This window comes from Protopterus annectens, chromosome 5.part0, assembly GCF_019279795.1.
Source record: "Protopterus annectens isolate FY-2018-M chromosome 5.part0, PAN1.0, whole genome shotgun sequence".
NCBI classification, from domain to species: Eukaryota; Metazoa; Chordata; order Ceratodontiformes; family Protopteridae; genus Protopterus; species Protopterus annectens.
In genome coordinates this window covers 379,134,302-379,161,265 of record NC_056735.1, presented here as the reverse complement: position 1 = coordinate 379,161,265, position 26,964 = coordinate 379,134,302, and the positions used below count along the sequence as shown (strand labels likewise).

General features: G+C 41.7%; 1 protein-coding gene across 3 annotated transcripts in view; it reads left to right on the top strand.

Annotated features, from left to right (window-relative positions):
- The window catches only part of CCDC181 (coiled-coil domain containing 181), a 606,866-nt gene that overhangs the window by 408,102 nt on the left and 171,800 nt on the right, over positions 1 to 26,964 (top strand). For all 3 annotated transcript variants that reach the window (XM_044072352.1, XM_044072351.1, XM_044072353.1), the window contains one exon: positions 19,876 to 20,022. In XM_044072352.1, coding sequence (XP_043928287.1) covers positions 19,876 to 20,022 — 147 coding nt within the window. The remainder of the gene's footprint in view (positions 1 to 19,875; positions 20,023 to 26,964) is intronic.

Here is a 26,964-nt window from a genome sequence, read left to right as displayed (position 1 = left end):
CTGCATTATGTAAAGTGTTCAAGAATAAAAATACTGTTAACTGTTTCATGTCACCCTCAATAAAGGTTTCTTGTGCCAAATGTATGTACTTTAGGCTGTTGATCATGAAAATGTTTATTACAAGTGCTGTGAAGTAAACATGGGTATAATACCATGAAGTGACTGAAGGTTGGCTGATAAAGAACTGTTTTGCTAAAGTGTACATGTGGAGTTGTACTACAAGATATACTGCATTATATTTGTTCTTCACTATAACATCTGAACCTTAAATAGTAATGTGTAAGGTAGTGTAGTGTGTTTCTCTCAGGGTTGTCTTGTGTTACCCTTTGCATTTCAGCTGTATGCATTCATGAACGTAGTTATGCTGATGCAGGCAAGTATGAAACTGTAATAGCTGTAAACTACAAATATGCCATCTGCAGCTGTATACGGGTAAGCTAGCCAACCCATATGGTCTGCACACATCACACATATTCCGATCTACTAGAGGTTAAATGTGTACACCTGGATTCCAGGTAGTAATACACAGTTCACCTACTATCTCTGTCATGCATGCATCTCATGCATGTGTGTTCAAGTGTCACTGCAGTCTTGTGTGACACTCTACCTACATTAGCAAGTGAGAATCTGTTACCAGGTGAGCTCTAGGCAAATATCAGTCATTCAACACAAATCAGTGGCTCATTAGCTCAGTTTGCTAAACGATATGTATGTTGTTCATTTTTTCCACACACAGACTGGGGTTCAAATCCATGGACAAGTACTAATATATATTTATAGAAACAGACAAGCACTACGGAATATGTATAGAAACAGATTTGTATTGTTAACAGATATTCTCCCCACAGGAATTACAGGTAAATAACTTCTCCTAGCTGTTCCAATGGTATACTAATTTGTATCTCCAGATGTACTGGTGTGTAAACAGCATTGCTCAGCAAGATGATAAGACTGCATTAATTAAATATCCACAAGTACACTACTATTCCAAGTTAATAAGACTAATAAAACTTTTTATTGTTGTTACAGCTGTATGCCTGGTGTGTCTGTGAATGTCTGCTGCTAATCTAACCCCATGCCTGCCAAGGACAGCAGGATACATGTAAACTCTCTGTACTGTGCATGATACATGTCTCTCAAGCATCACACTGTCACGGATAGTGATCACTGTTGCCAAAACCCTTGGACACATTTAACACCCAGTCGAAGTATGTCAGTAGTACACTCACACAACATCAGTGCACAGTGCACCTTGGTAATCATATATGTTCCCCTGGCATGTAATAGTCCCCTCTAGTAGTGTACCTGTAGGTGTTACAGCTTGGCCCATACTGTCCCATGTGAATAGCTTGAGAGGTATTTACATGCTACAGGAGATATAGGGTACTTGTAGACATTGTACTGTTGCAATAAATATAAGTATATACTGTTGTTAATGGAATATCTCTCTCTCCCCCCAGCCATTATCTGCATCACAATATTATCATTGTTATACTACAGGTATGGTTTCCATTTCACATATGTTGTTCTCAAAACCTTGTGTTGGGCCTTGGGTTTAATTATTGTTACATATTAAAATGGTTGCACACTAATATACCTTTTTGAAATACTAATGTTGTTGGCCTATTGCCGTAACAGTTACTGGCATGCTGTTACAATACTGACTGTTATCCCATTTATTGTTGTGTTCTGTATGCTATGCTGTTATAACTAATGTTTAAATGTTCTGTGCATAACTGACCTATACACTTTGACGAAAACCTCAACACTATAGCATGAGTGGGTAGGCCAGTACCTGTGGACCCACCTACTCCACCTTATCTGGCTGTGGCACCAGGTCCCAATATATCTGGGACCCAATCTGGAGCTGCCCCCTCCACTGGTCCTGCACCACCCATAGGTGGAATTGCCTCAGGGGATAGAGCAGGAGTGATCACCCAAAAATAGCTCCCAGGGATGGTGCGCAGGATTCTCCAATGTGACATGGACAATCGACTGCACCAGATCGAGGGCAGACTGACACACCTGGAGGGGTAGGCTGGCCCTGGTGCCCAGCCCTCAGCATAATGAATTTTGAGAACGTGAAGGAGCAGTGGTGACTGCCCATGGGTGGGGAGCTCAGTCCTACTGCCGCCATCTGGGGGCACTTGGTCCTTTGATTCCACAACACCCTTTCCATCTAAGTCATTTACCCCCTCATGTGTCATACACCGCCCCTGTCTGCTGTCTTGTCTGTTTGCAAATGCTACCTCTCCCACCCAGCTTACCTCCCCACATGTACCTACATCACTTCCCCAACATCCCACTCTCTCCTTAAAAAAAAGGGCATCTATCCCGCAAAAACATATTGCCCCATTCATAGCTCTCCATTTCACACACACGTACACTGCCATCAATCAATCATCACAGCAATTAATCAACAAAGTTATGTTGCTCACATCCCTCCCTCTGGGATCTAAGGCTCCAAATTCCAAATTGTCCACAACATACACAGCTGTTGCTGCACAAGAAATGGAGAGCTATGGTCCTTTAGTACACCTGTCCTGCGCATCCCTACCTGCCTTTCATATTGATTTTCCCCCTGCTTGTCCCTATTTCACCACTTTCCTATCACCCCTTTTTTTTTCTTTTTTGGGAAATGGCGCGGGTTTAAGCTGGGCTAAACGCCACTTGGCATTGCAGTGCGCAAACCTGCTTAAAGCTGCTTAAGACTACTTTAATCACCTTCTGTCTGTCTGACACCATTCTGCACATCAGCAAAATGATCACCCTGGCAAGTCTCGAAACTGGGACCCTGCCAACTATGGCATAGTACATTACCCCACTAGGCCACCAGCTTTGAAGACTAGCAGGTGTTTCCATAAACTTATCCGGTTTATCAGTGATGCACAGCAGAAAAAAATTCAGCCCCTGCCAAGTTTCAAACCCAGGACCCTGTCAACTACAATATAGTGCATTAGCCCACTAAGCCACTTAGCTTTCAAGACTAATAGGTGTTTCCATAAACATATTCTTCTTGCCAGTGACACACTGCTTGTATATATAATGAGACAAATGACAATGTACTTGAGACTGTGATACAGACAGCAAACCAGTACACAGACAAATACATTTTGATGGATGTACGTGAGGCCTAAGATATCAGGTGGAGAAGATAACTACAGACTGTTGCAGAATGTGCACAGTTGTGCCACTTACATTTGGCACACTTGTCACACATCCTGTGCTGTGTGCTGATGTACTGGCAAGTCAGTACACATTGACATTATGAAATCATGACAGACTGTTCAGTGTCACACATCATACACATGTTCATGCCAATTCTGTGTAGCAGACTGTGTGCATGCACATATGTCTTGCAAATACACCTCTTATAGTATTGAGTCTGTAGCTCAATCTGTTACATTCCTAGCATGCTTAAAAGTTTTCCCCCCACAGTCCTGGCTTCCATTCCAGTGTGTTGCATGTCAAGTACATTGTTGTTGGAACAGCTAAATGACTGAGCTGTGCAATTTTAAGCAGAAATGGTTGCTGCTACTACAGTCACTGCCACCCATATTAGCACCTCAAAGGCCTGTAGGTTGGGACACACTTCACATATACGTATAGGTGTCCTAAATGTCACCTACCACTCTCTGGATGGCACTGTTACATAACATATGTACCAGAGGTACATGCCTCACCTGGACTGTTATGGGTACCCTCACCCTAGCTATGCTGTAACAACTGAGCCGACACTGCTCCCTCACTCACATATACAGTTTGCTGTCCCATAATGTGTTTGCATTCCCCAGTATGGCTGTTGGGCAGAATGCAGCAGCTGCAGCCTGCAACATATGCATCAGTATGTTCAGCTACCTGCTACAGACCTACCGTACCCCCCAAACACTTAGAACAGAATACCCCACTCAGGTATCATTGAAAAACTCATCAGCTTGAATGTAAACCCATACATCACAAGATGGGTTGCAAACTGGCTAAGTGACAGAACCCACAGGGTCAGAGTTGCTGGAGCCATGTCAGACTCAAAGCCTGTTACAAGTGGTGTACCACAGGGCTCAGTCCTGGGTCTACTCTTGTTCGGCATCTACTTTTCTGAAGTACAAGCAAACACAGGAGGGTTATGGCTGACAAAGTTTGCAGATGACTGCAAACTGGGCGCCATAGTCGAAAACACTTCTGACACAGATATCCTTCAGAAGGGCCTCACAGAAACGGATAACTGGTGCCAGAGCCATGGCCTAAAGTTAAACGCCAAGAAATGCATAGTCATACCCTTCGGGAAAAACAAGGTTACCCCTAGCTACCATATAGGTGGCAATCCACTGAGCACAGAAGAAGTCATCAGGGACCTGGGGACCCAGGTTGACACTAGCCTTCGCTTGACACTCATGTTGCTAAAGTAGTCAGGAAAACCTTCTACATTGCCCACCTGATCATGAAGGGATTCACATCTAGATCAAGGAGGTCATCGTCCCCCTGTACTCATCACTCATTAGCCCTATGATTGAGTACTATGACCCATTCGAGTTGTATCTGACCCGACACCTGCAGCAGCTGGAAAGGCCCCAAAAGTTCCTCACCAAGAGGATAAAGGGTCTCAAAAATATGTCTTATGCTGCCCGACTGAAAGAACTCCAGCTCTATTCAGTCTCATACTGCTTGCTCAGAGGTGACCTGTGCCTGACATATAAGGCCATGTCAAACCCAAATTTGATGAATATGCTTCACCTCAAAAAATCTAGATCCCTCAGAACCACAAGGGAGGGAGACTTAAACCTTGACACGGTTATTAATAGGACGTGCTGGAGGGACAGATTCATCACCCAGAGACTCCCTATGCTGTGGAACAAAATCCCGGTACATGTGAGGCAGAGCACCTCGCTGGCCTTGTTCAAGAGGAATCTTGACCAATGGATGGGAGATCGCAGATATACCCCAGGGATTACTTCAGTGTCACTGCTTGACAAAGGCACAGCAAAATAATAGGTATAGTTTTATTCAAACTAAAGGGGTGGCGAAAGCCACATATCTATGGGCTAGGCTTATAAATGCCCTTGGGCAGATAGCCTAGTATGAACCTATGAACCTATGAACAGGATATCCACACAACACCCATAAATAAAGGAGTGGTGGGAGTGGTCATGTGACAGGGAAATGTGTCAAAGTCTTCCCCTACAAACATACACAACTGATAGACCAGCGGCTACTGCAGCAGCATGCATATTCTGACGCAAATGACATATGCCACTTACATCTGTCTGCCTCCTTACTCACCTCAACCAACATTGTTAAACAGTAAACTGCCACATAATCAGAAAGTCTGTTCAAAATGGCCAAACATAGCAAGCAAAGCTGTGGACATACCACATAAATCCAAACTGTGGCCTACCCTCTGTGACCCTGTACACATTCTGCAAACATCTGTGTACTGTGGATGTTGGACACCCACAAGGAGGATACCCTACAACACGTTTGCAGTGCTATCTGTAATTTTGTCACACAGATGTTGCTGAACTGTCCCTATACACCTGTGGTACCACTCACCTATCTGTCAGATGGTGGATATATGACATGGTACTGGTATGTCGCCCATAGGGGACACACCACAGAAGATGGCAGTGATGGGAGTGGACACTTAACAACACAGTCCATCATAGCACACAGGGCCATAACTGATATACGTAGGATCATACAAGGTTACTAGGCTGTTGGCCCTGAGGTCCTTACAAGCCTATCCATTAGTTTATCCCCAACAGAATCATCAGTCGACACCTGTTGCCCCTGTCATTGAAGGACATAGGTGGGACCCCTGGGACAGATTTGTGGTATCCCATCCACTCATGATTACATTTGATGGTGGTCTGCATGGTACTCTGTTTGACATGTAAGGGAAGTACATTCCTGAGACAGGGCAGCCTCTGGGAGACAAACCTGTCTCTCCGGCAGGTTCTGTTGATGTCGCCTATCAAATTCAGGCCTATTGTGCTAGTAATGTGTGGGGAAGTAGACTCACATATATGGGGCAGCTGTTGAAAGGCAGGGTCCAACATTGGGTTGTAGGCATGCCACAGCCCACCTCTGGGCAACCTGTCTGATACTGAATGGGACACTACTGATTAGAGGCTGTCTGCATGTGACAGGGGTTGAAGGGTATGGATTACCTTTGTGGGTTTTACCATGGCCTTTCCAGTCATTGCAGATGTCTGGACAGGTACATATCAAACGGGCCATTATACTAAAGTATTCTTGCACTGGCTGAGGATTATACAGAGGTCATGCCCACCTTTTTTTCTGGATGCACTCCCTTTTCCTATGACTTTCATCACATACAAGGCCTTTCTGATCACTGCCACTACATGATGGTAGAATGCGACATTATCAAACTGAGTACCCAGGTCTGTCAACACAAGTTGTGTGTTTATGGAGTTGCCAATGATGTGGCAACCAGTGGGGCCATGTCCTTGCCATAGGTATGATGGTACTGTTTTGTGCATTTAGTTTGAGGCCAGGACCTTGTCGCCTGTCTGTACCTGATGTAAGACCTTGTTGCAGTGTGTTAACATCATTTGGTGGGTCAATGACAGACAGCACACAACTTACAGTCACCACAGCCTTAATAATTACTTCCATATGTAGGTGGTGGCAGTTAGCATTCATGTCTAGATACATGTGGTCTATGTAGGGGGACCGTGTACCCACAGGGCCTTGACATGTATACATATTGCATACACACATAGGCAACACAGAGTAAGGTTGCCACCTGAATGGATGACACCACCAGGCCCTGTAAAGTAATCCAATGGGGGGATTAACAGGCCCTTAAAATAGTATAAGCATCACGCATACACACAAGGCAGCCACACTGCTACAGGGGATATTCTTCACACACACACATATACAATCACACAGTTGCCAGTTCTGAGATTAGAACCCCTATCTGTGTAGTTGTATGTAATATAGTGCTACACACTTATGGCATGCACCACAGAGCATATGGACCTGGAGAGTATCTAACTGTGCATCTGAGGTGGATGACAGCTGCAGGCCCTGTAAAGTAATCTAGTGGGGGGTTAACAAGCCGTCAAAATGGTATAACCATCACACTAGGCAGAAACACTGTGACAGGGGATATTCTCCACACACACAACACACACACACACACACACACACACACACACACACACACACACACACACACACACACACACACACACACACACACACACACACACACACACACACACACACACACACACACACATTCACTCACTCAGTTGCCAGTTCTGAGATTAGAACCCCTATCTATCTAGTTGTATGTACTGTAGTGCAACATACTTATTGCATGCGCCACAGAACTTATATACCTGGAAAGTGTCTAACTGTGCATCTAAGGTGGATGATACCTGCAGGCCCTGTAAAGTAATCCAGTCATGGGATTCACAGGGTGGAACAGGCCTTAAAATGTATTGGCATTGCACACATGTAGGCAAGACATAAACACAGCTTCAGAGGGATTTACTTACAGACATGCACTGATTTGCCAATGTTGAGATTAGAACCACTACCTATCTAGCTGTATGCAGTATAGTGCTACTTACTTATCGCATGCGCCAAAGAGCTTATGTGTCTGGAGAGTGTGTAACTGTGCATCTAAGGTGGATGACATCAGCAGGCCCTGTAAAGTAGGCCTCTAGGCACAGGCTTTAAAATGTATTAGCATTGCAGACACATAGGCAAGAAATAAACACAGCAGCAAGGGGATATACTTACACACATGCACTCACTGAGATGATGTTGCTGAGATTAGAACCACTACCTAGCTGTATATACTATAATGCTACAGTTATTGAATGTGGCATGAAGCTTATGCATTTGGATAGTGTCTGCCACTGCTGTTGGGGTGGATGACATCAGTAGCTGCTGACAGGGAGGCCACTGTTGTGGAGGACAGTAGTTACAGGGCCATAAAATGAGGGACCATTGCACAGACATAGGTCTGTTGGGTGTGTGTATTCTGCTGTATGTGAAATACACACACACACACACACACACACACACACACACACACACACACACACACAGTGGCTGATGTGATATGAGAACCCCTACCTACCTACCTACTGTTACACACTAGAGCTTACCGTACTATTTGCACATGCCACTGGTTACAGTTAGTGTATGACTGGCTGGAACACTACATCACTCTATGCCCTTCTGGGTCTCTCTCTCTCTCTCTCTTTCTCTCTCTCTCTCTCTCCCCTTCTGTCTACCTCTCTGTATATGGTATTATATATATATATATATATATATATATATATATGTGTGTGTGTGTGTGTATGTTACCTGTATATATGTATATATATTAAACCCAACAGATCCAGATATATCTTATATGTGCCACATACGGATAGATAAAGGTAATCATGTGTGATGGGGATAGGAAAAAACAGGTAAGGTATACCTAGCTGTCTGTATGCACAGATGTATACAGGCATCACAATTCTATATTTAGATGTGGGTTCAGACATGGGCTGAAATTAGCTAAGTGTAGGAGCATGCCCACTATGACCATCAATACTTACAATGGGACTCCAGGTCAGACCTACCTGTACTCCTGTCCAGGATTTTGTATGCTACAGCCAGTTGTCTGCTGAACCTGCTGAAACAGTCCAGCACCTCCCTGATATAATGCTGAGGAATTTTCTGGATGTCTGCTGTCCATACTATCTGACCCATATCTATGGTGTGTACAGAGTGTATTGGACTGAACAGAGTTTTGCATAATATGTCTGGTACATTTTACATAACACTGTGATTTCTTGGTATGTCAGTGGCAGATCATTATAGCGTGATGTGAGGAACTTCTGACAGACAGTTTGGTTACCAACTCCATGCATTGTAGGGAACCCATGTTACTGCACAAACTGTTTTATTCTGCACTTTCTACATTTGACTGGGCAGGAGTTCCTCCTTCCCGTATATGTGGGCCTTTGTCCTGCCCTGCTTCACTTCCTGGCTTTGTCCACAGTTGCTGCTTTAGGTAGTTGTAGGTATGCTGTGACTGGGGTAAGAGATGTAATACCACACACAGGGTGATGAACGTCACACCTCTGACTGTCCCTGTTTTGCAAGTTGTCCAGCATTGTGCACCATACGTCTGCTCTGGTCCTCAGACAGTTTGTGTTGTACTGTTATTATAAGGCTACATATTTCCCATGCCTTTCAAAGTCTTACAACCAAAAATCTAGACAGGGCCATATATAACTGTGGGACACAGGCCCAAACATGGGGACATGATTTTAATATTGCTCTTACAAACTTAGACAGTTGGTAGAATTGTTTTGTATTATCATGTGTTTTCTGATAGGCATGAAGTCTGCATCTGAACTGTCTGTCATTATTTTTTCGCAGCAACCTTAATTGATTTGCCAATAGTTTGCCAGACATCTGCAATGTTATGAGAAACAGAACAGATATATGAGACATAAATGTGGACATTTTGTGAAACCCTGTACGTTTGTGGGGTATGGGATGGTGTCCACTGACTTGTTGGAAGTACTGACACAGTTATGTGACAGGCTTTATATCCTGGTATTACACTGACTTGTTACAACAAGCTGTTCTACTAGCCACCATCTAGGTTACTCAGAGCTGTGTACTCTCCATATTTGTGGCCCCTGTCCCTCCATTGTCTGTGATTTTGTCCACCTTTCTTGCAGTAACAAATACTGACATATGGACATTCTATAGCACTTCTACCATAGGTGTGGCTCACATGAAAAAGAGTAGGCGTAGCCAGTCTTGAACCATGTACCCTATCAATCATAGTAATGTACTTAGCCCAGTAAGCCACAACATCCACCAGACAGTGCAGTTTACTTCCTGACGCTATCAAACACAGACATACATAGCACATTGTCCCCTGCATATTGGGGAACTGGTACATGTCACCAGGTTGATTTGGACAGCCCAGGGATTGTATGGTCTGCTAGTATTACCTTGCAAACATACTGTTCATAGGTTCATAGGTTCATAGGTTTATACTAGGCTATCTGCCCTAGGACATTTATAAGCCTAGCCAGAGTGTGTTTGGCTTTCGCCACCCTTTTAGATTAGTTGACTGTGCCTCTGTATAGTAGGTCACAGAAGATAGCCCTTTTAAGGTTAGTTTACTGTGCCTCTGTCTAGTAGGGACACAGAAGAGATCCCAGGGGTAAACCTACAATCTCCCATCCACTCATCAAGATTTCTCTTGAAGAGGGTCATTGAGGGGCTCTGCCTAACATGGATTGGGATTTTGTTCCAGAGTGAGGGGAGCCTCTGGGATATGGATCTGTCCCTCCAGCATGTCCTGCAGTTCTTTAGGAACATGGGTGCACTGGGAATAGGGGGACCCTAGCATTAACAATCAAACATCACTCCTGTGACCCCAGTGTTTGTAATTCCCTCACATAGTGCTGTGGGTTTTTCTGGTTTGGGGCCTACTGCATATTATGGGGTAGCCATTATTAAGTAGAGGGTTCCTGTGGTCCCACATAGCTGTCAGTTGTCTGTGGCTATCCCAGTAGCCCAATCCATTCCCTGGGGATAGGGGACTCTAGCATTGATAATCAAACATCACTCCTGTGACCCCAGTGTTTGTAATTCCCTCACATAGTGCTGTGGGTTTTGCTGGCTTGGGGCCTACTGCATATTATGGGGTAGCCATTATTAGGTAGAGGGTTTCTGTGGTCCCATATAGCTGTCAGTTGTCTGTGGCTATCCCAGTAGCCCAATCCATTCCCTTGCATACATGCGTCACCACTGTCTACTACCCCATTCATTTGTTGTACAGAAGAGTGACTTACCTTGTGCCTACAGCAGTTGAGAGAACAGTGCTTCAGGGCTGACTCTGTGGGATGTATGCAGTACACAGCCTAGACGTGGTAAACTACAGGTTGTGTGGTGTGGCTGGCATTCTTTTTACTATGTATGTGAGTTGGAGTGAGGTGTCAATCACTAGGTCTCTAGGTTGTCAGTGCATGTGGTATGCGTTGCCTTTTTGCCAAGGCCAGGGCATACTGGGCATGCCTATGTCTGCCTACAGGGATAGGCTCAGGGGGTTCCTTCTCTGAGTCCCCTGTGGCTGTGGGGATCTTGGCACTGGTGGTGGGCTGTGTGTCCCTTCCCTGTGATGTTCCTGCCGCAGCTGTTTCTGCAGGATTATATTATGTAGCATGGCACATACTGTGAACATGTGTGCACATGTGGCTTGAGAGTACTGCAAGGCTGCACCAGATATACTGAGGCAGCGGAACAGTGACTTGAACAGCCCAAACACATGCTCTATGATGTTTCTAATTTGTGCATGTGCCCCATTATGGAGTTCTTCAATAAGTGTGTGTGCATTTCTGATGGGGGTCATCATCCACGGTTCCAGTGCGTAACCAGCATCCCCCAGTAGATGGCCGTATGGGATGTTCCCCTGGCAAACATCTAGTACAGCTGTGAGGTGTGCCAGATGTGGGAGTTGTAACAGCTGCCAGGGCTGCCAGCACACACATTCATGATAATGCCCTGGGCATTGCACATGACCTGGTAGTTGATGGAGTGATACTCCTTGTGGTTGATGTAGACCCTACCCTGTTCACCAGGTGGTGCTTTGATGTGCACATGAGTGCAGTCTATGGCACCCAATGCCTCAGGGTAGTGTGCTACATGGTGGAAGAGACAAATATTGCTGACTCTCTCCTCAGGGCTGCGGGGTAAATAAATGTGCTCACTGGCATGTGCTTGCATGGCATCCAGGAACTGGAGGAGTACCCTGGATGCAGATGCCTGTGAGATCCCCATTATGTCCCCAGTTGGTCTTTGAAAAGTACCTGTAGCTAATATTCTAAGGGCTACACATACCTTTGTTTCCACTGGGATGGATTCCCCTTTGTTGGCTCTGGGTCTGAGTTGAGGACGGCAGAGCTCAGTGAGTTCTTGTAGTATGTCCCTGTCCACCCTGTAGCTCTCTACAGTCTCCAGCTCATGTAGCCCCTGAAGGTCACCCTGGGCCTGAACACTCTTCTTCTTCTGAGTCTGGGCCTATTGTCAGCATCATCATCTTCACTGACCTCAGCCTCAAGCACATACAGATGTAGCAGAGCAGCAGCAGCCCCTAGCATTTTGTCAGTTAAAATTCCCAAGTGCATACACCAGTGGTGCAGAGTATGTGGGAAAATTGGATTGTAGGGTGTATGCATACTTTATAGTGGTGTGCTGCAGTTGCAACCTGTGTGATTGGCTCATTATGCTGCATTCCACCTGATATGTACATCATTGGGGTTCGAATGGGCCAGTGTCTGTTGAACAGGGCTTATCAGTCATTTCTACCCGAGTGGTTTTCCCAGGCTATTTTTTTTTTTATTTTTTTCACTACTAAGCAGAGTGGCACTCCACACAAACCTGCAGCGCTAGTGTAAACAGTGGCCAGCAGTTTTGACACACTCCCAACTACAGGCATGCTCATCTCTTCTTAAACTAGTTAAAACAATGCTCAGTAGCATCAGACACATCCCCCCTGCTTAGCTGTGCTTAGCTGAGTGAAGACAGGCGCCTCTGAGCTCCAATCCACTTTAACATACTGTGACAAACCCCCTTTTGATGTCAGCTTCCTGTCCTACCACTGCCTACATGGTTCTAGCCCTACCATGGGTTGTATGTGCAGACACCATTGCCCTTTTTGCTATTCAGTAACCTCAGCTCATTTATCTACAGCTAATTGCTAATACTCTGGCTACTTCAATACTTTGGGGCCTGCCTCTATAGCAACCACTGACACTTGCCATTGTAATACTCTGTATCCTGGGCACTATAATGCAACAAATTTGCACATGTCTACTTAACACTTTTTTTTACACTTTTTAATTTTTTTTATCATAATGGCATATTTGCGTGTCACTGCACTCCACACAACAAAATATGTGTATTAAAAAAATATTATCTTTTAATGATTTGCATTGCTTTCTGAACTCACTGGCCATAGTTCTGGCCATTTGTATGCCTATGGTACCATACCCACCCTTTTTTGTAGGCTTTTACAGCCCTTGTTAAAAATGTATAGTCTGGTACACGGTTTCTATCCGCTTACATTCTCTACAGCAACACGGCACATACACAGGTGCCTTTCTGCTTGTTGAATCACAAATCAACTTCATTTGCATGGTTTTCACCAGCTTATGAGGTGATTTGCATTCCGCAGACTCTTCCCTATCTGCATGCTCATGCACACTCCTCAGCCCTGTTTCGTGGATCGCTCTGTGGCCATGTTCCATGTTCAGGCCATAACACTATGCCTACACGGAGAATCACTCTGTGTTGGCTTTATTGAATTCCACCCCATGTCTTTCTTGCTAAGTATTTTTGTTGATCTGTTCCTTCTTCTATAATCTTAAAAGTGGCACTTCTTATCTTAATTGCTTTATAGTTTTCTCTGTTCCATGCTTCCATGACAGCATTTGATTTCTTCACTTCCTTTCCCTTATTGCTCTGTGTTTTTGTGGTAAGACTTTATCTGTTATTAATTTAGCTGCACAGTAATATATCCTTTTTAATTCTGTTATATCACATTAGTTTATTTTAATTGTCTTGATTACTGTGTTCATTTGTTTTATCAGACTTATAACATTTTGAGTCTTATTGACTTTATGTAATCTGTTTCTCAATATATCTATCCACCTCTATTAAGTCAAGCAACGTTTTCCTAAGATCATTTTCTTCTACATTGGAGGCACATTCTTTGTTCTCCATTTCCTGCGGAAATTCTACAGAAAGTTCCAGAACATCTTCCTGTGACATATTCTCTTCAGCTGCATCTTGCGTTATCCATTGCTCTTTCATATGGGACTTCACTGGCCTATCACTCCACAGCATCGATTGTGATAGAGTTGTCACTGTTTCCTATTTCTTCTCTTGCTGTGCAACTCTAACTGAACTTTTATGCTGGTTTCCTGCTAAAGCCAGAGTATCTTCTTGTGGCAAATGATTAGATGCTTCCCATTCCACCTGTTTCTCTTTAATTTGATCATTGTTTCAACATGGTATGATATGACATTACCAGAGTTGAATTTTCTCCACTATAGCCTTAATTTCACAGGCAATACATAACTTCAGTTTCTAGTTCTTTAACTTCTCCATTACTAATCCTCTTTTCTACTTTCCCCCTTTGTTTTCTTATTTTTTGTGTTGTGAAGTTTTACATATTTGGATGCCTTTGCCTGTATTTCACTTCAAATATATTCGGTTCTCCTTTTTGTATTGATTAGTTTCGCTTTCTCCTTTATTGCACCATATTAACCTTCATTTTCTTTCCCATGTCCATATTTTTTCTTCAGATGTCTCCCACACTACCTGTTTCTCCTTACTTTGGGGACTCGTTGTTCCATCATGCTGTGACATAATCTGTATTACACTTTCTACGCTAAATGTTTCACACGGTATCTTTAACCTCTATTTTTGAATTCTATTTTAGTAATCTGTTCTGTGTTCCCCATTTGTGATATTATTTTTGTTTTGTAAAATTTTCCATGTCTGGGTGCCTTTGCCTGTGTTTCTCATCAAATAACTTTGGAGCAGGTCTATATTAGAATTGCGAAAGCTTACGTCCGCGAATACACATTCATCGACACATAAATGTCGAAGTCCTAAAATAGCGAAGAGCAAAAAAAGCGAATTTGGAATATCGCACGTCCTTTTTTCTCCAGCAGAGTGATTGAGGGGATGAGGAAATAAATCCTTTTCCCCACTGTAGTGCTGTCTCAGAGTTGGTATATTTAAGTAGGGGGGTGTGGGGGGTGCAGGGGGGCACTGCAAAAACTTTTTAAAAAGTGTTTTGCCTTAGGTTTGTTCCGTTGGGTTTACCATACCTGTATGGCGCTTTTGCTTCCGGGAATATGTTCAACGTTGTCATTTTTGCTTTTTCCGTCCTTCGCTGTTTTTGGATTTCAACATTTATGTGTTGATTACTTTGTATTCGCGAAGGTAAACTTTCACAATTTTAATATAGACCCCTTTGGAGCTGTTTTTTTTTTTTGTATTGATTAGTTTGGCTTTCTCCTTTACATAAATATTGCACCATATCAGATCTCTCTTTCTTTCCCATGTTCATGTTTCTTTTTTATATTTCTTAAAAACCTCTAGGTTTTGTTTTTCATATTTTCACACTTCTTCTGTTGCTTCTTTTTCCAAATGGCCCAAAGTTTCTAAGACCATATAATAGTCTTCATGGATGTGTTGTATTAATGAACAGAAGTCTGCCTTTGAAGCTTTTGAGTTTTTTTCTTATGCAAGTATTTTTCTTTCCTCTAATTTCTCTCTGTTAATCTTTTTAAATATCTTCTATCTAGAAATTAATTCTTGGATGCTTGCATAATAGTAACAATATATAATTTTTTCTTTATCTTCAATAATTCACTGTATCATTTTTATGGCAATTTTTTTGGCTTGTCAGTTTGTGTTTTTATGTGGACTACTACTTCCTTCTACAACAGGAGGCATTGATCCCCCTGAGCCTGGCCTACCCCCATTTTTGAAATGTTTCTATGTCTTGAGAATTCTACACTGTCATTTTCCCATCCTGGCACCAGTGCACATACCTGGACTGAGCACTTTTTTATCCTGGGACTTGTGCACCCAAGTGTCTCTTTTATTTTTTAACCTATTTCTGTCCATGATATATACTATATAAAATACAGCCTGTATATCAACGTTGTCCCATTGAAATTTTGTGAAAACAGGGTCCACTTTGTGAAAGTACTCACCAAGACTTGAGGATGAATTAATTTTCAGCAATACAACTGTCCTTTCCTTGCTGATTTATTTCATCTCTCCATTTAGACGCATCAATTCCTTATAAAATTTGTGGTTTTCTAGCAAATCACTGAAGAGTGAAGTCATTGAATAATGACAAATTTGAGTTTCAGACTTCATATCCTTTAGAAAATAAATGCTAACACAAATCCTGTTATTCTTGCAAGTAAGTTTATAAGAGCAATATTTAAAATCTGTCCCTGTTTTTGGACTTTTGTTCCACCATTATTTTAGGTTTTGTCCAGATCTCTTGCACTAAGAGGTCTTGCTTTATACATGTTCAAAACATTACAAATCAAGCATTATTTTTAGTAAGATATTAGGGTGGAAAATTACAGCTGCTGTCAATTGTCAGGATTTTTTTTATTATTACAAAGTGCCTTTACTTCAGTTTAATCCAGCCTCAATAGTACTTTACCAAAAAAATAAATTTAAATAGTACTGTTTCCTTTACACAACGGTCTGACTTTTTTCTTTAATTCTCATGTTATTTCCTTTCTAGTGTTTGTCATATCTAATTGTGTAGGCCAAGGGGGATAATAGTTGCAGGTCAGATTTAAAAAAATAATTAGAAAGCCACTTATTCTCATTGCAAGATTAATAAAAATAGTTTTAAACCAAGTCACTAAATTCAGTCAGTCATTTTATGTGCATATGTAATTAGTCACAAATGGCCAGCTTTAGACATCAGAAAGTAGAAAATGTATCTTGGAACTACAACTTTGACTCCGAAAAAGCAACAAATAAGCTGCTCTTTTAACCCTAACATACAAATATAACTTAAAATGCTGTATAACAGATAGCCACTAATAACAAATAAAAGCACATTATTGTAAAAGACAAACACTCTTGCCAAAGGAAGGGAGAAAAGGTAGGAAATTAAAATGCTCTCAGTACAAGTTTATGGAGAAACGCTGCCACAGTAAATGTTTTTGTTGTCCCACTGTGCTCTGTGACTTCTTAATACTATGTCAGGTTGGTGAAATCTTGATTTTAAAATGAAATCATACAACATAGGTTCATAGGTAAGTACTAGGCTATCTGCCCATGGGCATTTATAAGCCTAGCCACAGAGTGATGGCTTTTGCCTCCCCATTAGATTAGTAACCTGGGCCTCTGTCAACAGGGCTCCTGAAATGATCCCAGGGTAGAACTTACGATTACCCATCCACTCATCAAGATTTCTCTTGAAGAGGGTCAGAGAGGAGTTCTGTCGAATATGGATTGGGATTCTATTTCAGAGTGAGGGGAGTCGCTGGGACAGGAATCTATCCCTCCAGCATGTCCTGTTTATTGTTGTACATAGGTTCAAGTCACTAGAACGAGTGGTTCTGAGGGATCTCGTTTTTTTGAGGTGAAGCATGTCCATTAGTTCATAGTTTGACATGGCCCTATAGGTCAGGCATAGGTCACCTTTGAGCAGACGGTAAGCGACTGAGAAAAGCTGGAGCTTTTTTAGTCGTGCTTCATAGGGTAATTGTTTAAGGCCCCTAATCCTCTTAGTGAGGTACTTCTGTGGTCTTTCTAGTTGTTGCAGGTGTCTAGTGAGGTACATCCCAAATGTACATGACAGCTTTTATGAGGCAATTTTTAACTGTAATGAATTAGAAAATAGTAATATCAATTTAGGGTGATACAGGGATATAAGTACTGCAGAGGAGATCAAAATAGTTTGAAAAGTATTTTTTAGGATATTGTTGCCCTTTTACTTTTAATGTTTACAAATATTATCTTTTTTGTGCATGACATTTTTGTCAATCTGTGCTTCTAGCAATATTCATCCAGAAATACTGCATAGTTACACACAGACAATATATGTGGTATTTATTCATAGAGCAGTACACAGGGAGTTTGGCACACTGGGTAACACATTTGCTTTGTCCCCTCCTGCTGAGTATAAGTGATCATGATCACTTAATAGTGGCTTGTAAACTGTCACTTCTACCATTGAAAAGAAAAAAAAGTTTAACATTTTTCAAGATGTCATTAAAAACTGCACTCACAATTGCATAATGACAGCTTGTAAGCTACTGAACTAGTCACCATCTCCTACAAGATGTCATCTGCCTCTGCCACCTCCTGTGCCTCTGTTTATCCTAACAGTGGCTTCTAAAAATATTATTTGCAATAGATACTCATATTATACCAACCATCTTAGGCAATATTATACTTGAGGGCCTCACCAGATGCGCAGTAGCAAGCCCCACCCAAAACCCACCCCAGTGATATGTCATTCATGAATATGCATTCCCTCCAAACATACAACAAAATGTAAAAAAGAAAACAATAGTTTCACAAAGGGAGTCCTTACAAGTACATCGCCAAAAAATTATTACATGTATGCTTATTCTGAATACAGTTATTTTATTAGCACACTGTGCTCCACGTTGTGACTCCGAGGAGGAAGTTTTAGGTAAGACTGTGGTACTTTCTTTCTAAGCTCTTATGTCCACTTCTTTTATTACTGGTTATTTCAGCTTCCAAACACATACACACACACACACACACACACATGAACACATGCACACACACACACACACACATACACACACACACACACACACACTCGTACCTACTTTTTTTTTTTTTCTTTTGAGACTGGACTGGAATATATATATCAAGGTAAATGTAATAGATAAGACTTTTTGAAAATGTAGCATGAAGTCTGGCTTATTTATATTAGCGATTAATACAGCTATACTTGTAAAAGCCTCTGAGTATTGATGTTTTATAAAACTTCCTGAATTACTTCTGTTTGACTCAACTCACAGTGAAATGATTGTTTTGAGAATAGGACTGTCACAGGCCAGTTTTTCATAATTTACAGACTATTGCACAGCCCATGTCCACCACATCTGTCACTCAATTCGCGACACGTCCACTTCTGCGTGAAACTAACTAGTGAGGCCCTCAAGTACAATATCGCCCCATCTTATCCAATGACAGACTGTTCTGTTTACTGTGACGTGGACCACTGTCACAAGTCTTTAACCCTATATTTTAACAAAAAGATTTGGTTCTCATGAACTGGTAAAGGGCATGTAGAAGCTCTCCTTTTCACTAGCACAACTGGCGCTGATGTCAGACTTGAGTCAATGCCAAGACTGTTTGGTATAGCCAGCTAACGAGTTTAATCTGCTAACTGTACTACTGAATTATTTTAAGTTTTTGTGTGATCCCTGAACTCTTGAATAGCACTGTGGTGTAGTAGTATTGTCTTTTGTTTTTAGTATTTATTATTAAATATTTTTAGACCCTTTTCAACTGTGGCTGGTTTATGTAGAGATAATTTAAGCTCTAGAGTACACTGCATGCTTATAAGTGATCTTGTACTAAGCCCTTCCAATAAGCCTTGATTGCATAAGTTACACTTCTATTGGATAATAATATTGCATAGTAATAATTGGACACCCTTGGGCCTTTGGGTAGCTGATAATTATTAGCTGGTGGTGGCAGTAATTACTCCTATATAGTCTGTGTAAAGGGGCACAGCTGGAGAATCTGTGTCAGCTTTTCCTGGGAGTGTTTGTGAAGTTGTATAAATACTTATCTCAAAGTGTGTGCATGTGTCAGTTACTTGGGCAGGGACACAAAGCACTGGTTGGACAGAGAGGATACTGGAGGTTAGCCTTCCAGCTAGGCTGAGATCTGGACCCTATAGCTGTGCCAGTGGGAAGTCTTATTGGGGACCTGGGGAGCAAGGGAGAGACCAGCCCTGGACTGAGTGTGATCTCTGTGCGCTCTTAAGGGAAATTGCACTTTACTGTGTGTATTTGTTATCCTTTCCTCATATATGAGATGCCCTCCCTTGTGTTAGTGGTGAGGATTGAGGCTCCTTAATTGCTCTGCCAGGACACTGGCATCACAGCAGTATTGACATGGCTAGTTTCAAAGTTTCTTTAAAAGTGAGTGCAGATAAGTCTAACCTGTACATTAACTAAAGGTAGCAGCTCCATTTATCATTCAAACGAGTCTACCACTTTGCCTAACTTGAAATCTCTTTTCTCTTTTAAATTCATGTTTGTATGTGTTCAATAGGAGGAAGCCATAAAAAGAGAGGAAGAAGAACAAAAAAGGCAGGAAAATGAGTTGGCTTTCCAAGCATGGCTGCAGAAGAAAAAAGAGCAACTGAAGGAAGAAAGGAGAGTTCAGCGTGCAAAGAATATAGAACTAAACAGTTGTAAGGTAATCAAAATAGATAATAAGCATGCAGCAAAACATGTGAAAAAATGCATCATACAGACATTACTGCACACCAAAGGGTGTTGTGATGCATAACAATGAAGGACAAATGCCTTACAATCCCTTGGGGTGCAGCAGTTCTGTACAACTCCCAAGTATCTTATTGCATTTATAGCATGGACATCTGTATTTTTTGCCATTTGAATTTTACATTTAGTATTTTTTTTTAATGTTCGATAATTACATGTTTTCTAGCATATTTTAATGCACAATAGTTCCTTTGCCCATTTTAACTACTTGATTCATGTGCAAGTTTATAATTTTTTTAATTCTGAGGAATTTGGGTTTGAAATTTTCAGAGGAGTATTTTAAGAAAACGTTCTGTCAAACTGATATATGGTATTGTACAGTCCAGTTTACAGACAGATGCCAGCACCAAATGGGAGCATCCAGATGAGGAGACTGACATATGACTAGCGTACATATCTTTCAGCTGTACAGATTTCTGCAAAATGTCCAGATTTTTGCCTCATATTTGTGGTCTGTTTCTCATAAAATTGTGGTTTTCTGGCAAAACCATTGACAAATCATTTAGAGTTGAAGTTAGAAAAATAATGACAGACATTTGAGTTTCACACTTCATACTCTTCAGAAAATTCATGTTACTGCAAAACCTATTATTCTATCAACTTTCGAAGTTTGTAAGAGCAATATTTAAAAAGTGTCCCTATTTTTGGGTCTTTGTCTCCCCCTCATTATTTATAGATTTGTACAGATTCCTTGGTCTAACAGGTTGAGGGGTATGTGCATAGTGCTTCATAAACATACATGCTGTTTTCTAGATGATCCTTAAAGATATTCACAAGAGTAATCATTGTGATGGCAACTACAAGAAATGAAAGATACACAAATGGAAGCAATAGCATCCCCCATCATTTTTAACTTGGTTTAGCTAATGATATGCTTATTGCACCCAAAAATATGGTAATCATTTTGGTGGCAATCTACCAAGAACTGAAAAGCGCTTATTTGTAAGCAATATTAAAAAAGTAATTTACAGGGCACAGTGCAATGAATGTGATGCATTCTATGTGGGCAAGACTGTAAATAAACTCAAGCGAAGGATTTCATGTCATCTGTCAGAAATCCGCTCTGGATGTAAAAATAATGCACTAGCCAAACAACTTTCTCTTCATAAAAGACACACAGGTTTTAAGTTCCAGATCCTGGATCGCATAGACATGGGTGATCTTGAAGGGGACATCCTGAATATTCTGGAGAAACATGAACTCATGTGGCAGTTAAAGCTGAACTCTTTTAGAAAGCCTGGACTAAACTATTAATGCTCAATTAAAAGTGCACCGGAACTTAGAAAATTGCCACATTGTTTACATGACTAATTGTATTTTATTTTAGTGTATTTTATTTTATTTTTTTCTACAAATTGGTTTTAAATACCATTTTAAATCATTTGAAATTTAAGTGTATATTTTGTTTCCATCATCATACACATATATATATATATATATATATATATATATATATATATATATATATATATATTTTTTTTTTTTTATTGGGCCGATTCACGAAACCTCCGTGTAAGAGTTAATATGTCATACACGGAGGCTGCAGTCTAACAGTATGACGTCAGCATGCCATGCATATTCATGACGGCATGCTGAATCATACCCTAGGCTAACACGGTCCATGTAGGAAAGTAGGGGGCATGTCCGAATGCCGAGTTCTGCAAAGGGACACGCCCCCAGAAGAGTCAGAGTCCTGAAAGTAAACACCCACGAGTGAGTCCGCGGAAATGTCAAGGAACACAACACCACATGCCCTCACAGACTATAAACCCAACTGTAATGTAAAATGTAAAAATATTAGTTTAATTTTTTTTATATAATCTCCAAAATGTTTGCCCGTAGTTGCGCTCGTTTGCATGGGTATGCCCTCCGCTCAGCCACAGTTAGCAGACATTGAAAAGCATATAAGATCTAAATATGCAAATTACACCAAGTAGCAATAGCGTAGCGGTAGAGACGTTGGCCAAAGAGGAGGTAGTCACGGTTCGTGCCACCACAACATCATATTCCATTTTTATTTAAATAAGCTTGAAACAATCCCGACACACACACACACACACATATATATATATATATATATATATATATATATATATATATATATATAACTATAATTTAAGTAAAATGTAATGAAATGGGCCATGTATTTTTGAAGAAATCCGACATAATAAAATATAAAAAAAGGATCAGAATTGCCCATAGCTTAGCAAGGCTTCAGCAAGCTGAATATGGGTGCCTGTAGGTGAGCAGCGCTTTAACAAGCTTAATATGAGTGCCCGCAGGTGAGCAGTGCTTTAACATGTATAATATGGGTGCCCGGGGTTGAAGCACTTTACCACGTTTAAAATGAGTGCCCGTAGTTCAGCAGCACTGCACCCAACATAATATGAGTGCTCATAGCTAAGTAATGCGTTACCCAGCGTGAGCCGTTTGCGCGATGCTGCGCAGCGTGCCAACCAGCTTACCGTCAGGCAACATTGGGCAAGCTGTATCAAAGCCGCCTTTACACAGGCACACCTCCTAGCCTGTCTAGACAGTAGTAAAATAAAAAAAAGCAAAGCCCAGGGTCGAACCTGGGATACTGTGCACCATAGTCAAAGTACTTTACCACTAAGCCATGACAGTTGTACTGAGAAATGCAGTATTAGCATATATATATATAGGAATAAATGGAAATAGAAGCATGACAAAGCAGGTTTTTTCAAGCTGATAAATATCCAAAATGGCCAATCACAGATAAGTGCGGGAAAACCGGCATATATAAGCCCCATAGGTGGGAATTCACAGCATAACTGATTGTGGTACCCATTTGCAGTCAGGATGGCAGGTGCAGGAGAGGGAAGTCACTTTAGAGCACAAAGGTGGGGTGTTGAGGAGTCAAAATATATGGTTTGGCTCCTAGTCCATGATCATGAAGCACAGCTCATGCAGGGTCAGGTTCACTGGGGTGCGTACAAGGCAGAGGCGTGGAACTGGTTGGCACATGATCTCACCAGTGCCACAGGCATTCCAAGGACTGGTGAACAGGTCCTTCACCACCATGCGGACCTGAAGCGACGGAAGGAGGACCAACTGAACCGTTGGATCCAGGAGGCCCGCCAAATGCCCAACGCCCCACTACTGAGTAAGTATCCATGTAATTAAGTATGTAAGAAATGCTATCCTAGCCTATAGTATGGAGAAGTATGTTCCAATAATACTTTCTTTATATTACAGCTGCAGATGTTCGTTCCGCGAATCAGCGAGCCTATGCTGATAGGCTGCTGAGGTTGCGCCACCAGGCAGGTTAGTAATTATTTAGCTGGTATTGTCATAGAATATAAGTGAGACAGATTGTAGAAGAGTTCGGTGTTGTAACCCACTAATAAAGGTCAAATAAGCCTAGAAGAAAGATTCTGCTAGTATTGTAAGATTAGATAAGTGATGCAGCCTGGAAAATAGTGTCATGCAATCCAGTAATAAAGATTAAACAAGTCTCAAATAGAAGTGTCCACCTGTATTGTAATATCAGATAACTGCTGCAGCCAGAAAATGAGTGGTAATCAATAAACAAAGGATAGACAAGTGTCAAATACATCCTTGTAAATTCTGCCATATGAAATAAGTGAGTCAGCTGGAAAGGGTTGTTGTAAACCTGTAATAAATGTTAATAAAGCCTAGAATTAAGTACCAGTCTGAAATGTAAACATAAAATAATTGAGAGAGTGTGAGAAAGACAGTTTGAAGCCACCAAGAAAGCTGTAATAAGTCTGGAATAAAGGTATACTGCAGTCACTACATTATGAAATGAATGAGACAGCCACAACCAAAGAGTGTAATGTGTTAAATAAAATACAGAACATGGACTGTCTCCATCCCACAAATTGGATATGTTGCTGTACCCTTGCATTATGGAAATAGTATGGTTGTATGAAATGCTGAACATCCACAGTTGTCTAGACCCGTATAAATCAAATGTAGCAGGATGCTGTACCTGAACACAGCCAGATATGAACATATATGAATAAAAATGGAATGTATATTAATGTAGCAGTAACATCCCCATCACCAACATTCCTAAGGTTACGTACAGGAAACTGTACTAATACATGTAGGGGATATATATCTGCATCTACTAGGAATGTACAGTATATGTATAGGTAGTTTAAGTTGTTAATGTAATATTTCTCCACCTTACCCTATTTTCACAAATTATGCCATTCCACACCAAACTGGGTATGTGTATTCACAATTAATTCCCATGGACATTTGTCCTGTTGGTTTATACATATCTGCATGTACGTTGATGCATGTGCCCTGTTCACATACCCAAACCTGATGGCCTGTTGCCACCAATCAACCCTGCATGCTGTTGGAATGTGCACTTTTGTTCTAAATATGCATGTGTTATGCTTGCTGCTCAATGTTCGGAATTCATGGGTATTTGGTTAATGGGAATACTGATGCATGCTGTTACAACTAATTTTGAATGGTGTTGTTTGTTACTAACCCAAAATGCCATAAAATACTGCTAAACATAGGACAACAGGGAAGGCGGGTTCCAGCGGACCCACTTCTCCCACCTCAGCTGGCGAATGCACCTAGCACCAGTGCCCAAGCCGGGACCTCCTCCTCCGGTGGCCCTGTGCCACCTTCGGGTGGAAGCGCTGCAGGGAATGGGGCTCATCCCCCCTCTGCAAGTGTGACCGGAGGAGAGCCTCCACTCACCCTCCATATGGTCCAGTCTGTGGTGCGTAGTGAGATCAGGCGTTCTGTGACTGATCCCCTACCCCAGCTTGAGGCAAGGGTGGCGCAACTCACAGGTGTGCCTGTCCGTCCTATCCAGCCCCCAGCACAGCCCTGGCCTGGGCTGTGAAGGCGCAGTGGTAACTGCCTATGGGTGGGGATTTCAGTTCCACTGTTGCCATCTGTGGGCTCATGGGCTTGCGATATCCAAACATCCATCCCCGTCATTTGTGTTTACCCCCCACATGTGTCATACTCCGCCACTGTATGCGTCTTGTTTGTCTTGTCTGTTAACCTCCCCAACCTACCTCCCCAAATATACCTACTTCCTGTACCTCACATTCCACTCTCACCTAACAAAAAAATAAAAAAGGGCACTCTGTTCCCACAAAAAAATTACGCCCCATACATAGCTGCCCAATTCACACACATGTCCACTGGACATGTAAACTGATAATTCTAATTGGCAGTACAACATATTTTGTTGTCCTCACCCCTCTCTCAGGGGTGGAAGGTTTCAAATTTCACACCAAATTTCACACATTTCCACAGCTGTTGCTAATAAAGAAATGGGCAGCTATGGGCCTTCCCTACATCCTTCCTGCACATACCGAGCTTGTTTTCCTACTGTCCTACCCTCTTTGTGCCCCCTTTTTCACCATTTTCCTATCTCCCCATTTTCTTTTCTTTAAAATAAATTAGCGTGAGTGTTAGCGGGAGTAAGCACTTTTAAGCAGTAGTCAGCGGGTGTGCGCTTGTGTGCACTTAGCTAATCAAGTGTGCGCATGTGTAAGCACGCGCAAACCAGCGCAAACCTGCTTACAGCTGCTTAAAAGTGCCTTAGTCACTCTGTATGACAAGGCCTGTAGTATGCTTATCAGCAAAATAAAATACCCCTGTCAGTCTCAAACCCCGGACCTTGGAAACACTAGTCTGCATGAATTACCACTGAGCCATGGCAGATATACAAGAACTTGGAGCTGAAAGAAATATATCATGAAATACAAGGAGTGAATGTAAAGGGAATATAGGAAGGCCATTACACAAAGCTTGTTCCCTGAATCCTTACTGGCAATTCTTGTGGAATTGCATTACATTAGTGTGATAAGAGAAACAGCCATGCTAGGAGGTAATAATGTTACAGTAGCACCTTACAAACCCCACACAGTATCAGAGCAGGATAAACACTGCCATATTTGAATAGGTATGAGGCCAGACTTCCCAACTGTGACTGATTTACAGGGATGTCCCTGATTTGCAAAAAAATGTTGCCTGTGCCCCACTGACTCCCTGTGAAATGTACTAACAGTAGGCAGAAAGGTGGGGTATCCCACATAATGGTGACTGTCAATAAGTTAAAGTAGACATTACTTGCATGTCAGAAATGGTGTAGTAATACATATGCTCAAAATACCCCACAGTCACAACTGCAGAATATCTGAAATATATCATGGGTGTATCCCACTGATATGTACCTTTCCCTGAGGCTGGTCAAATATATACCTGAGAGTATCTGAGGCCTGCAAGTGTCAGAAATACACAGGCATATCAGCCTGTCTGCTGTTACACACTCTGTAATAGCTGTATAATTATTCCCACAAGCACACCCTCATGTAGGAGTACAACACAGAAATATCAAAGGATGTAGCCATCTAACAAAGTAATGACAGTATAGCAGTTTACAAGCACTGCATGTGCCTGATATTCATAATTGTTAGTACAAAATACAAGGCCCTAGTACTGCTCAGCAGCAAAATAAAATACCCTTGTAAGTGTCAAACCCCAGACCTTGGGCTCACCAGACTGCATGCAGTGCCACCAAGCCACAGCAAACATATAAGAACTTACTGCTGAAAGAAATATATCATGCATTACAAGGAGTGAATGTAAATGGAAAATAGGAAAGCCATAGCAACACATTCCAGTAAAGACAAATATCAGGCCTTCAATGAGTGAATGTAAAGGGAAAATAGGAAAGCCATAGCAACACATTCCAGTAAAGACAAATATCAGGCCTTCAAGGAGCGAATGTAAAGGGAAAATAGTGAAGCCATAGCAACACATTCCAAGAACTACTGTTGTATACAGTTAATCCACATCTCCCACAGGAAAGTACATACTCCCATGTAAA